A 15080-nucleotide genomic window follows, 5' to 3' on the forward strand; every position below is an offset into this window, starting at 1 on the left:
GGTAGATTGGAGGCTTTAATAACTTTCAAATGATAATTGGATAGATGTATGAACAGGGCAAAACATTGCAGGACTTTGGGAGCGGGGTGAACTGGCTAGCTCTTTCAAGAGCCAGCACAGGTACAATGGCCCAAATGGTCTCATTTATACTGTAAGATTCCATGGTTCCATGAAATAAACTGGACTTGTTGCCGGTGAAGAATGAGAGAGTTCACCTGTGAACAGAAACAACATACAGTTCAAAGTAAACAACTGCATGTAAATGTTTCTGAATGATTACAGCTTGATACAGTTACCTGATGTTGATTTATACAACCCTTACAGCCTATTTATGAGACATAATGAATGCAAAGACTGATAAGGGCATTTATCACGATCAGTGCATTTGTACCAGAGACACAGTAGCATGAGCCTTGTGGACCCTGTGAGTGAACTTCTGCATTACTTGCACCACTCTGGTATCAAGATAATGTGGATTATGTTGGTCGGCTGATACTTTCATGACTTCCACATTGATTATCCAGTTAAAAGATGAAGTATAAATGCTGATGATCATGAGTTTCTACAGGGAAAACTTCAAGTGCTCTTCTCAAGAAGCGGTCTTCCAATGCAAGTTTTATTCTCAACTATTAATTTATTATTAGGATGGGTGTCTTGAGGTCACTTACACACAGCTGGTCTCCACAGATAAGTAATGCAATTTACCACATATCTTCAAATAGAACGAAGACCAAACCAAGCAGAAAACCAGTCTGGAAATGTATGGGAACTTCAAAGACTAAAAACTTATGAAGGTTTCACAATTATCTTGAGTTTCACTGAAAGCTAATTACTTATATAGTCTTGAGATATGACTTGTTAAAATGTTCATTGTGCTTTTTCCACTCGACTGTTACAATTTTTACAGTGCTATACTTTAACATTTTAATTACTTAACCTTTTTTTGTTTGACATGGCCAACAATCAGATCTTGCTCTTTTTTTTTGATTAAAAAGTTGCCAAACCCATTTGGAATTTGTTAGAACCAGTGTAAAACTAAACGTGAGGCACAGCTTCTTCACCACATGACGGAGAAGAGATAGGTCAATATTTCAGAGCTAGTACTCACACAAAATATGAACTGACATTTTTCTGTCAGACGCTGACTGACCTGCCACACATTTCCAGCAATCCCTTTTATTCTACCTGTAGACACGCAGGAACAGAGCATTTCAAAATAACAAATAAGGAAAAGAAATGTAGTGTAATACCTCAGCCAGCAATAGAGACTAATCAAATCTGTTCAGTCAGATTTAGGTGTAACAGACTTAAACATATTAGCACTGTGTGAAAATGAGCTATATTGCATGTGAAAGAATATCTGTAATTCACATTTCCTTATCCACCAATCTTCAAGTTATTTCCTTTCCCTTAAGCCGTATACCAATTTCATATAAAAAAGAGAATGACTTAATCTCAGCCCTGTGTTAATGTCAATCTAAGCCAACTGTCAGGACATGTATTAGAACAGTAAAATCATTGCCCCTACGATTTTCACATCTTTCCAAAATGTCAGGTCTAGGTTCTGTGTTGCCTCATTCAGTTGAAATCCAGAACTCAGTGATGTGGAGCTCGCAAGTAGAAACCCATGATACAATGTGACAAGGTGCAGCTCAATATAAAAAGATTGCCATCACAACGTTCTGTTGCAGAAAACAAATTCATAATAGACAGAGTACACACCATACTCAACTAGCCCGAACTTGCAAAACCCAAAGCAAAACGTCTGTTAGATGTGATTCTGTGATCGGGTTGGGCAACATTTGCTGAACAATTCTAAGTGTGCTAAAAGCTACATTAACAAACAAATTAAGATAATCAGTGCAGCTCAGAACGTGGCTCATTTACGCTTGCTATAAGCGACGTACTTTCACACTAGGGACCCGTTTTCTGCAAACAAAAAGAATATGTTCAAGCTGTAGACATTTTTTGAATTACCTGATGGCTTAGGGAGCTTTCTCCATGGCAATGCCTCTACCAACGACGCACAGTAGCAGCAGTGTGTACCATGTATTAGATGCGCTGCATGAACTCACCGAACCTCCTTAGACAGCATCTTCCAAACCCTGCTACCACCTTGAAGGACAAGGGCAGCAGACGCATAGGAACACCACCACCTGCAAGTTCCCCTCCAAGCCACGCACCATCCTGACTTGGAAATATATCGGCCGTTCCTTCACTGTTGCTGGGTCAAAATCCTGGAACTCTCTCCCTAACAGCACTGTGGGTGTACCGATACCACATGGACTGCAATAGTTTAAGAAGGCAGCTCACCACCACCTTCTCAAGGGCAACTAGGGATGGGCAACAAATGCTGGCCCAGCCAGTGACGCCCACATCCACGAATGATTATTTTTAAAAATCAAGAGCCGACTTGCCAACAAATCAAGACTCTTTTCTCCTATGGCATAGTTTGTTGCGATTGTTTGAAATTTGACATTTTTGTATTTGAGCACAAAGTGAAAAGCTTTGGCAAAGTGTCTCTCTTTTTAGTGATAGAGGAAATGAGTGTGTGGTTAAGGGAGGGAAAGTTGGATGGCAATAATATTTTTTCCCACATGGTGACAGTAATAGAACCCATCATTCATTTATTTCTTTTGAGGTGCACATGAGCTGATCTGCACACAAGGTTGCACAAATAATAAATGAAGGAAATAAATGGTGACTGGAACAAAGAACATACTTCTCTTCTTCTGACCATGATGCAGAATTTTTCTTTTCCCATCCAGCAGAGCAGGTAAATGGGCCTGCAGCTCAACATTTTCTAGAGTCTGCACCTTTTAGCACTGGGTCAGCACAGTTAGCGTGAAGTCCAGGAGTGGAGCTGGAAGCCATAATCTGATAATTCAGCAGTTTGAATGGTACCTAAAAACCCAGCTGACATCTACATTCCGACTTTTTTTTGAGAGAGCATCAAGGAAGAAATTTGATATTTTTGGAATTAACCATAAAAATACTGAAAAAAATTAGTGTTGATAGAACATTTTTCATCGAAAGGTGATTTGAAGGAAAGAAACAGTATAAGAAAACAAAGAACATATGCATTGATATGAATCCATGTCACAGCTCTGAATGCCCCAAAGTACTTCATATTTCATTAATTACTTTGAAATGCAATTACTGTTGTGAAGTAGGCGAAAATCAGGTTGTAATTTATCAGTGGATAGCATGTAGAGTGTTTGCAAATTCAGCTACAGAGCACATTCTGAGTAGGGAATATCAGTAAATTTGTGGGGGTGGAAGGTTGGGGGAAGGGAAGGAGAAACAGAGAGAGAGAGAGAGATGGTATTACTCAATCTTGTGTGCGTTGCCTTATAGATGCTGTGTTATGATAGCTGCAATTCTGGACAATCCACAGAGATGGCACAGGGTACATAAAAGGCTGGTTAACAAAATTGAGGCTCATGGTGTAGGAGGATCAGTGTCAGCATCAGATTGGCTTTTAAAAATTAATGGCTTAAGGACAGAAAATATATGGCTATTGGCTGTTTTTGAGACCAGGGGATGGTAAGCCGAATTTGACCATAATACCAAACTTACAGTTGTGGCAAAAAGTGAGTATGATATCAATAAAGTGCAACAGGACACAGGCTAGCAGAATGGGCAGACAAGTGACAGATAGAATTTGATATACAAAAGTACGAAGTGATGCACTTTGGCAGAAGGGATAACAAGAGGCAATAGTGGTACAGTGCTAAAGAGTATGCAGGGACAGGGACCTTGAGGTTGACACCCATAGTTCTTTGAAGCTGGCAGGACATATTGACAGAGTAGTTAGCAAAAGATATAGGATCTTGGACTGAAAGCTAGACTGAACCTTTATAAAGCTCTGGTTAGGACACATATAGTTATGTATAGTTCTGGTCACCACGCTATAGGCAGGATGTGAATGAAGGTCCTCGAGAGGGTGGAGAGGAGATTTACCAGAATTGTTTCAGCAATGATGAATTTTAACTACAAGGCTGAGGTTGAGGAAGCTGTGGTTGGTGTCCTTAGAGGAAAAGAAGTTGAAGGGAGATTTCAGAGAGGCGTACAAGATTATGACAGGTTTAGATAAGGTAGGCAAAGAAAAGTTGTTCCCATTAGCTGATGGTACAGGAACAGGGGGCACAGATTTAAACTTTTAGACAAAAGATGCAGGGAGACTGTGAGGAAGAATTTTTTTTACACAGTGAGTGGTAATGATGTGGAACTCGCTGCATTTGAGAGTGGTGAAAGCAGAGACAATTAATGTTTTCAAAAAAGAAATTGGATATATATTTGGGGGAAATAAACTTTCAGGACTACAGGGATAGAGAAAATTGATTGACCGGATTTGCTCTACATAGAACTGGATGTTAATTGTGCAAACCTGTCACAGTGAAGTGCATGCTCTAGTTGTAAGTGAGAGTAGCTGTTGCTAAATGGAGAAATGTTAGGGCATTATTCTTATGTATATATAAAAATTGGTTTCTACCCATGTGGGGCATGGGACGAGGGGGGCAGGGAGGAGGGAGGGAGGGGAGAGGGAAGGAAGGGGAAGAGAGGGAGGGAGGTAGGGGTGAGGGGCGGAGGGGGAAGGATAGGGGGAGGGGAGGGGGAGGCGAGGGAAGGGGGAAGGGGGAGAGGGGCGGGGGAGGGGGAAGGAGAGGAGGAGGGGAGGGGAAGGGGAGGAGGAGGGGAGAGGGAGGGAAGGGGAGAGGGAGGGGAAAGGAGAGAGGGAGGGGAGGGGAGTGGGAGAGGGAGAGGGAGGGGAAAGGAGAGAGGGAGGAGAAAAGGGAGAGGGAGGGGAGGGGGAGGGTATGGGGACTGGGAGGGAGAGGGGGAAGGGGAGGTGCAAGGGGTTGGGGAGGGGATGGCAGGGGAAGGACAAGAGTCTGTAGCCTGCACCTATGTTCTTGGGGTTTTGTGAATAACCCTATGTTAAGGAAATACTGGCTCCAGATTCCTCCTTTACTCCGCGAATGAGCAATTAATTATAACCCTGGAATGGACTCGATGGGGCAGAATGGCCTCTTTCTGTGCAGCTGGCTCTAGGACAAGTTGATGGTCAGTCTTTGCTCAGCATGTCTTTGGTAACAAACCAAGTTGGGAATCAGTACAGAATGGGAGACCAACCTCACTTCCTTCCACTTGTGCCAGCAGCATAATCAGACATCAGCCCTCATTCACACAGTCCCCTACAGATTGGAATTCCATTTTTGTTCACCAAGCCATGAAGTCATAGCTACCTTAGAGAGGCAATAGCCATCTCGAACAACAGACAATCTAAGAAGCTCCCCTTGAAATTCAATGGCATTACCATCATTGAATCCCCACCTTCAACATTTTGGGGTTTACCGTTGAACAGAAACTGAACTGGAAAAGCCATATAAATACTGCTTCTAAAAGAGCAGGCCAGAGGCTGGGAAATCTTCGTTGAGTAACTCACCTCCTGTCCAACATCTATAAGGCACAAGCCAGGAGATTGATGGAAGACTCGTCACTTGCCTGGATGAGTAAGGCTCCATTAACACTCAAGAAACACAACAGAATCCAGGACAAAGCAGCCCGCTCTATTGGCATCCCATCCAAAATTTTAAAAATTCACTCCATCTAACACCAATGCACATTGGCAGCAGTGTGCGCCATCTACAAGATGCACTGCAGCAAGTCACCAAGGCTCCTTCCAAACCCGAGACCTCTACCACCTAGAAGGACAAGGGCAGCAAATGCATGGCGACACCACCACCTGCAAGTTCCCCTCCAAGCTACATACTGTCCTGGCTTGGAACTATGTCGCTGTTACTGCACTGTCGCTGGGTCAAAGTCCTGGAACCCTTTCTCGAACAGCACTGTCGGTGTACCTATACCACATGGAGTGCAATGGTTCAAGAAGGTGGCTCACCACAGCTTTCTCAAGGGAATTAGGGACAGGCAATAAAAAGGCTGGCCTAGCCAGTGATGATCATATACTATGGAATAACTTACAAAAATGTTTGATGAGAATTACTTTGTAAAATGCAAACAGAGATGGAAAATGACACAACAAGGGCCTATGAACCAAGAGTACTCCAAGGGCTGAATATTGTGCAGGGGTGGGCAGGAGCAAGCGCGAACCCGATCGGCACCTCCCCCGGTCAGGAGCGTGCCTCAATTTTACGTGGGTGGGCCAATTAAGGCCCACCCAGCGTGACGCACACCTGGAAAGGCTAAGCGCTCCCTGTGTGGGCTGGGGGGGGGGGGGGGTTGTGGCGGGGGGGATTCCCTGAGTCGGGGCCTGCACTCTTTCGTGCGCATGCACGCAAAAGAGGAGGTGCCTCAGGGAGATTAGTTTATGTCTTGAAAAATATAATAAAGGTGAAAAAAAATTTTAAGGACACAACCCCTGATGTGAAACTGTCACATGAGCTGGGACATGTCCAATAATATTTTGAAAAATTTTTATTTAATTAATGAACCCTTTATGAAACCTTATCCCGCCCGTGGATGAGGTTTCGTGAAAAACGCGAAGGCCGCCTGGGCTCTTCACCTGCCCCACCGCCAACCTTAAGGTTGGATGGGCAGCATTGTGAACAGCTTTAATGACTTTGTTAGTGACTTTAACAGGCCTTTGACAGTTTGGCGGGAGCACAGCTGACGGGACTGCACGCCTGCCGAACTGACAATCTAAATGACGCGCGGTGACATCGGGCCGCCCGCCTGACATCACCGCGCATCGTTTGACACATTGGCGAGCAGGCCCCGCTCCTGCTCACTGACGGGAAAATTCTACCCTAAATTTACTAAAATGAAGGTAATTGTGGGCACGTGCAAAACAGCCCAATTCAGATTACAAATTGGGTTTGGCATCTCCAAATGTTTTACTATTGGCCCAGAGAAGTTCAAGCATTGTCGTACCAATTTCGCATTCTTAACATTGCCTGTGATGCGGCAAGGCAAGTGAAACCAAAACTGATTGACGTGATAAGACTTGCAATCAGGTCGTGTGGGCAATGAAGACAGTCATATAAGACAGGCTAAAGCTTTCCAATTTGCTTTCTGTGCAAGACAGTTGGACTTCATATACAGAGACAACCAAATGTCCTCAGACTGTTTAAGGAATCAATAATTAATTACTGGGCCTGAGGAGGCAGCTTTAGGTAAACTATTCAAGGACTTATTACTTTCAACATGCACAATTTCAGCAGGATTTAGCTTTGTACATTTGTGGAACACAATTTGTTCTGTCTGACAAACAGTGACAGCATCTGATTTAAAAACATGCACTTGTTTGAAAGAAGCAATGCTAATATATCTGTTAGAATTTTGTCCTACACAAAGATTGTGGTGTATAATTACTACATGCCAGTTGATTACATTAATTACAGGGTTCATACCCTCGTAGGAACCTAATTTTAAAAGTTTTCATTGGAAATCATGCTGTGTTGTGCAGCCCATGTATCACGCATCCATAATGAGCACCTCAACAATAGTACCTCAAACAGTAGTACTTCTCGACAGATATATGTATAAAAACAACAAACAATCATTCCATACGCCCACAAATTAAATCATCTTCCATCATCAAACTCTATATCAAGATTGCAATATCCATGATAGGTGAAGGAATGCTTCATAAGAGAAACCTCAGTGTTCTTGGACAGACATTTTCATTAGGCTAATGTCAGTCACAGATGCTCTGATGTTTTTCATGCTAATGAGCTTGTGCAAATGAATGAGGAAGGATTGCAATTTATTTGGTTCTTTAAGTTGGGGGCCATTTTAACAGCTATTTTATTTATCTACCATCACCATCCCTGGGTATGGCCTGTCCCACTGGCAGGACAGACCCAGCAGAGACAGCGGCACAGTGGCATACAGTCAGGAGGGAGTTTCCCTGGGAGTCCTCAACATCGACACCAGGCCCCCTGAAGTCTCATGACAGCAGGTCAAACATAAGCAAGGAAACCTCCTGCTGATTACCACATACTGCACCACTCACCCCCGTACCTACCCCCCACTCCCCTCAGCTGATGAAGCAGTGCTCCTCCATGTTGAACAACACTTGGAGGAAGCACTGAGGGTGGCAAGGGTGCAGAATGTACTCTGGGTGGGGGACTTCAATGTCCATCACCAAGAATGGCTCAGTAGCAGCACCACAGACCAAGCTGGCTAAGTCTAAAGGACATTGCTGCTAGGCTGGATCTGCGGCAGGTTGTGAGGCAACCAACAAGATGGAAAAACCAACCTGCCTGCTAGAGATGCATCTGTCCATGAGATTATCGGGAGGAGTAACCACTACACAGTCCTTGGAGTGGAGACAAAGTCCCTTCTTCACATTGAGGAAACCTTACATCGTGTTGTATGCCACTACTGCCATGCTAAATGGAATAGATTTTGAACAGTTCTAGCAACTCAAGATTGGGCATCCATGAGGTGCTGTGGACCATCAGCAGCAGCAGAATTGTACTCAACCACAATCTGTGACCTCATTGCCTGGCATATCTCCTGCTCTACCATTACCATCAGGCGATCAATCCTGGTTCAATGAAGAGTGCAGGAAGACACGCCAGGAGCAGCACCAGGCATACATAAAAATGAGGTGTCAACCTGGTGAAGCTGCAACACAGGACTACTTATGTGCCAAACTGTATGAGCAGAAAGTGATAGACCGACCTAAGTGATTCCACAACCAATGGATCAGATCTAAGTTCTGCAGTCCTGCAACATCCAGTCATAAATGGTGGTGGACAATTAAACAACTCACTGGAGGAGGAGGCTCCATAAATATCCCCATCCTCAATGATAGGGGAGCCCAGCACATCAGTGCAAAAGATAAGGCTGAAGCATTTGCTACAATCTTCAGCCAAAAGTATCAAGTGAAGACCCATCTTGGCCTCCTCCGGGGGTCCCCTGCATCACAGATGCCAGTCTTCAGCCAATTCAATTCACTCCACGTGATATTAAGAAACGGGTAAAGGCACTGGATACTGCCTTTATGGGCTCTGACAATATTCTGGCAATAGTACTGAAGATTTGTGCTCCAGAACCTGCTGACCCCTAACCAAGCTGATCCTGTACAGCTACAACACTGGCATCTACCCAGCAATGTGGAAAATTGCTAAAGTATGTCCTGTACATGAAAAGCAGGACAAATGCAACCTGACCAATTACTGCCCCCTCAGTCTACTCTCAATCATCAGTAAGGTGATGGAAAGGGCCATCAACAATGTTATCAAGTGGCACTTGTTTAGCAATAACCTGCTCACTGATGCTCAGTTTAGGTTCTGCCAGGGTCACTCAGCTTCTGACCTGCTTACAGCCTTGGTTCAAACATGGACAAAACAGCTGAATTCAAGAGTTAAGGTGAGAGTGACTGCCCTTGACATCAAGGCAGCATTTGACCAAGTGCGACATCAAGGAACCCTAGCAAAACTGGAATCAATGGAAATCAGGGTGAAACTTTCCACTGGTTGGAGTCATACCGAGCACAAAGGAAGATAGTTGTGGCTGTTGGAGGTCAATCATCTCATAGACGTTTACAGCACAGAAAGAGGCTATTCGGCCCATCACGTCCATGCTGGTCAACAAAGATCTGACTACATTAATCCCATTTTCCGGCACTTGGCCCATAGCCCTGGAGGTTATGGAATATCTAAATACTTTTTAAATGTTATGAGGGTTTCTGACTCAACCACCCTTTGAAGCAGTGAGTTCCAGAATCCAACCACCCTCTGGGTAAAAAATATTCTCCTCAACTCCTCTCTTCGCCTTCTGCCTCTTACCTTAAATCTATGTCCCCTGGTGATTGACCCCTCTACTAATAGAAAAAGTGCCTTCCCATCCACCCTATCTATGCCCCTCATAATTTTATACACCTCTATCAGGTTCCCTTTCAATCTTTGCTGCTCCAAGGAAGACAACTCCAGCCTATCCAATCTTTCCTGCAGCTCCAATGACATTCAAAAAGCTTTCCACCCCCCAGAACAAAGCAGCCCACTTGCTTGGCAACCCTTCCAGAAAATTTCACTGCTTCCACCACCAACGAACAGTGGCAGCAGTGTGTACTGTTATGACACAGCAGTTGGTAAAGACTATGTTGTTTAAATCCCAGATGGAAACTTGAAACAGCTGTCATAACCTATATTTTCAATTGCTATGTTTGAGAAGCATCTCTGAATTCAGGAATAAGACTACCAAGCCTCAAGAGGTTTTTTATGTAACACTAAATTAAACATTTATTAATTTACAACAAATTAAACACATACGCATATCTACAAATTACTCCAATAATAACTTTTAAACAAATCCCCAAATTAATCACTCCCAGGTAAACCTCCACCAAGGCAACAGTAACCCATAGTCTTTAAACAGAGACTAGGCAAAGCACATTTGACCTAACGAATTCAAAATAAGGTTCCTTGCAATTTGGCTCCTTTGCAGAAACAGTTGTAGGCTTACAGGCTGGTAAGTTCTTAAATGCTTCTGACTTACACACAAACTCCTTTCTGTTTATACCTAGCTTTTCCTTTGAATGAAAATTTTCCATTGTATCACCATGCTTTTAACGTTACATCTAACAATAATATTTTCATCCCTTTGTTTTATTAGTAATATAAGCATGTTGCTTGGCATTTTCCAGTTAGGTGCTAGATTTTACCCCACTCTTGAATGTTTATTCAACAAATGCAAATTTACACTCTACCTTCTATCCTTCTTACACTTATCTAATGAACATCTCAAAACTACTATATATCCAAGTACCCAGATCTAGCTGGCTTTAATTCAATTAAGACACACTGATTCAAACACAAAGGCACAGACCCCACTACAATTCCATTTAAAAAATAATTTCCAACAATATTACAGACATTAATATCTCTTCTTCACAGTACCATCTTCAAGATGCACTGCAGAAACTCACCAAGTCTTTTTAGGCAGTGCCTTCCAAACCCATGAACACTACCATCTAGAAGAAGGGCAGCAGATACATGGGCACACCACCACCCGGAACTTCCTCTCCAAGCCACTCATTATCCTGACTTGGAAATATATCGCCGTTCCTCCACTGTCGCTGGGTCAAAATCATGGAACTCCCTCCCTAACAGTGCTGTGGGTGTACCATGGACTGCAGCAGTTCAAGAAGGCAGCTCTCCACCACCTTCCTAGGACAATTCGGGATGGGCAATAAATGCCGGCCTAGCCAGCGATTCCCATATCCCGTAAATGAATAAAACATAAATTAATCTCATATTGCTCTCTACCATTGCAGCTCTTGGATAATCTTCCAAAACTCTTGAATTGACTCCTCCTCTATAGAAAAGTGCCTCAATGTGCCTCTGGACTTTCTTGAACTAGCTTAATTTTTCAAGATCAGGCATTTGTTTTTAATTAATCATCTAACCAAACATGTGCCTTCGCACTCAATGGTATATTAGGTTAAATATACCAAAGAATCTGCAAGTTGTAAGTGGATTAGAATATTGTTTATTATTTTCTGAATCCTAGGTTTTGATCCAGCTTTAGCTACGGGTTCAAAGTGTATTTACCTCTGCTGCTTATAGATCCAATATATAAACAGTTAGGCAGTCTCAAGCACATTCCTACGTATCTAAGGCACAGAACAGCACAACTTCAGTTGCAATTGCAAGATATAAGGACAGATGTAGGATTTAGAAAAATCCAATCTAGTACCGGGAGTTACATTTCTGAAGGAGAAATAAATACACATTGTTGGGGTTAGATGGAGGATGGCCCATGCTACAGTTAACATGCTCTAGGTGAGCTACCAATGCCCTGTGCTTATACTCAGTACTCAAAGTACGAAGTGTTACATTTTTCACAACTTACATCCTCATTTGAATACATAATATATATATTTGTAAAATTATGTTCCTAAAGTACTGCGTCTTTGGACACTTTCACTCCATCCATGATTCAGTAGGAAGTTCGCCAAACTGCGAGACATAGGAGATGTGACTAGACCAGCGATAACCAATTATTTGGATCATTGCTGATCCTATTGATTATTCAAAGAATTAATCAAGCTATTTCAATTGTACTAAATCAACATTTAAAATAAAAAAAACCTTCCCAATTTAACATACACTGAGTGTCTTATCCATTATGTGCTAACATAACACACAACGAGCTCTAATTAATTTAGATTACATTCTGAAACCAACAGATAAGTCAAAGGCCCAAATAATTAATACAAATATTTGTATTGCACTATTGTAACAATGTCATTATTCTTCGTGAGTATTTAGCCTGAATATTTAAATCAAATGAGAGGTTGGTAGAGTACAAAGGTTCTGTGGAAGCCTAATTGTTATTGACTTTAATTTGCATAGCCTTGAATTTTATTTCAGTCGATGGTTATTTTAGTTAAATGTAGAAGAGCGTGAGGATGGATGTTTTCGCCTTCATATTTCACTAAATAAGTGTTTTCCTCACTCTAATTTAGATCCAGAACCAAAGAGACATTGGGTGGAATCTTCTGCTCTCTCTGGTGGTGAGCTTGAAGCCAGGAACGGCATGTTCTTAGGCATGAAGGCGGCAAAGCAGAACCCCACCACCTTCCCACCTCTGCCAAAAATAAATGCTGGGCAAGAAGGTCCATGGTTGATGTTCCACTCAATGACAATTTAAGGGCCTCATCCCTCCATTACTCGTAATAACCCAGTGGTGGGTGGGCCTGTCACCATGTGGTGTGCATGGAAGCTAAAAACATGCAGCCAGCTTGTCACATCCTTGCAAGGTGGGGGACAGTGGAGGTGGGGGGTTGGTGGGGGGGGTCCCTCGAGCAGAGGACTGGGCATCAGGAAAGAGGGGGTGATGGTATGCCCGCGGAGGGCCACATCCCAGCCTTTGCTACCGGCTTCCCTGCACCCCTATTCCAGTGACCTCCCAGCTGGTGAAAACCCCCTCTCACACATTACTAACCTGTGACCTGGGTCGCTCTGCGATCCTGGGACTCAGGGCCTCTCCTTCCGGCAGCAGCCACTATGAAGGAATATAGATATAATTAGGTTGAATATAGATAATTAAGTAGAATTCAGATATAATAAGAATACTACATTTTAGGAATAAAGATTCCCTTAATATGATACAGTCATTTGAAAAGCAGGGAAGGGTAAAGTTTTTGTCCAGATATGTCTGCTATATCTGTACTGACTTAAATCAAATGTCCATTACCTAATGATGCTAAATATTTATCTATGGTATTTAAAGCTGTTTGAATATAAGGTGCATGGTATACACTAACACAATAAGGACAAAATATGAAGGTCCTGTCTGTTTTAAATAATCCTGATAACATAGCTTTTTAGCAAAGGGAATGAGAAAAATAATATTCACAGACATTAACATTATTTTGTGATATAAGGCATGTCCAGTTTGTTTGTGACCTGGATACTCAGTATAAGGTTGAGAAAGTAATCCATTAAGAAACTAGTACAAACTAAATATTGCAGATGTAATTCACATAAAAATCGTCAATCACAGAAATCAGGCATTATACATTAATATTGTAGAGGCTGAATTTTTTGATTCTATATTAGAAAGAAGATTATGTTTTGCATCCTTTTAAGAATCTTTAGTTTTGCAATATACTTAGTCACTTAAAGTGTATTGTATGTTCGGTTCTTTAATAAACTTATAAATCAGTTAGTAAATATATCATCTCATGTAGTATTCTGTATTCAACTCCAAGAATCCCTCTCTGTAAACTCTTAGGTGGGGAGTTACATTATTGAAGAGAGACCCTCTGACGCTTATAATTTCTGGGATTTTTATAACCTTACTTAAGCTTACTAAAGATGACTATCTGGAAGAAGGGTAATATTCTGTGCTGATTCCTTTCCTTAAGGGAGATAAAGGTCAGTTCTTCAGGCCCAAATGAGTGTCTGAGATCTGGCTAGCTTAAACTTGAGTGAGAGTAATTATCAGAGAAACGTTCCTGATCTGAAATAGCCCCATAAGGGGTTAAGGTTATAAATCACTTTGTCACAGCCACCCCAGTGGTACTGCTGACCGCAAGAGCTAGCGACCTCTAGTTGACTGGCAGCTCTCAGTGGGCGAGACTTTTGGTCCCGGGGCCTTGATTCCAGGGGAAGGCCCACCGCTGGCCTCGCCACTGTCGGGTTGGCTTGTGGTTCGGTGGACCTTCCTGAAAAGAGGCAGCGGGATCTCTCACTAGCTCTCCAGCCAGCAGGCAAGGGCCCGGCACCTCAACAAGATTCCATCCATTGTTTTTAACTTAAAAAAATTATTGCCTAGCTTTTGAGGGAATTATAGAATACATGTATATTCTCACAGTGGCAACATGTACAAGTGCCTTCATCGTGTACCCTGACCTCACTGGCATTGCAACACCATAGGCAAAGGAAAAGCACTTCCCCCACATAAATAATTTAGCCATGCAAACTAGCATTTTTTTTCAAATTTGATCCCTAGTCTGCACTACATTAATTGATCTCTGCTAAGTATCATTAGCAAAACTAGATTGAAAAGAAAGACAACCAAGGTTGCCTCTCCTGATTGTTATCAAGAACTAACTGCTTGAACTATACATGAATGCCTGTTGGAGGATTGAATTGGACTCAGCACTATGCCCCTGCAGTCAAATAGAATATTGACACTTTATTGTCAAGGCTGAAATATAGGTACAAGAGAATGACCAATGCCTGTGCAACCATCCAGTGAGGAATCAATGCTTTCAGGAGAGGAGGGATGGGGAGAAAAATATGCAGCAACCCGAAGGAATTTACAGATCGTAACAATCTCTAAGTAATTTTATTTTACAAGCATTTGCAGTTAAGACAATCACTTTAGTAATTTAAACATGCTTCTGGAGCTGATTTTTGGAAGATATTCCTGTTTTCTATGTCATGGAGAAAATACACCATATGTCTGGATTTGATATGTTGAAGGGAGGGCGAAGGGTGGTTTATATTTTTATCTTTTGTTGGAGTTTGGTTGACCAGACATCTGAGTCTTGTGATTTGCTAATACATACAAGGTTGTAATCCTGTGAGGAAACACTGTCAGTATGCCTATGGCCGAAAAAGCAAATTTATGGCCTGAATTTTACCTTTGGT

General features: G+C 42.3%; 1 protein-coding gene across 7 annotated transcripts in view; it reads right to left on the bottom strand.

Annotated features, from left to right (window-relative positions):
* LOC121269562 (opioid-binding protein/cell adhesion molecule-like) overlaps window positions 1-15080 on the bottom strand; it is a 1143507-nt gene that overhangs the window by 266411 nt on the left and 862016 nt on the right. For 6 of the 7 annotated variants that reach the window (XM_041174256.1, XM_041174254.1, XM_041174258.1 and 3 more), the window contains one exon: window positions 12925-12984. The exons of the other annotated variant lie outside the window; for it this stretch is intronic. In XM_041174256.1, the coding sequence (XP_041030190.1) occupies window positions 12925-12984 (60 nt within the window). The remainder of the gene's footprint in view (window positions 1-12924; window positions 12985-15080) is intronic. 7 annotated transcript variants of the gene reach the window in all.

Source organism: Carcharodon carcharias, chromosome 25 (genome assembly GCF_017639515.1).
Source record: "Carcharodon carcharias isolate sCarCar2 chromosome 25, sCarCar2.pri, whole genome shotgun sequence".
In the NCBI taxonomy this organism is placed as follows: Eukaryota; Metazoa; Chordata; class Chondrichthyes; order Lamniformes; family Lamnidae; genus Carcharodon; species Carcharodon carcharias.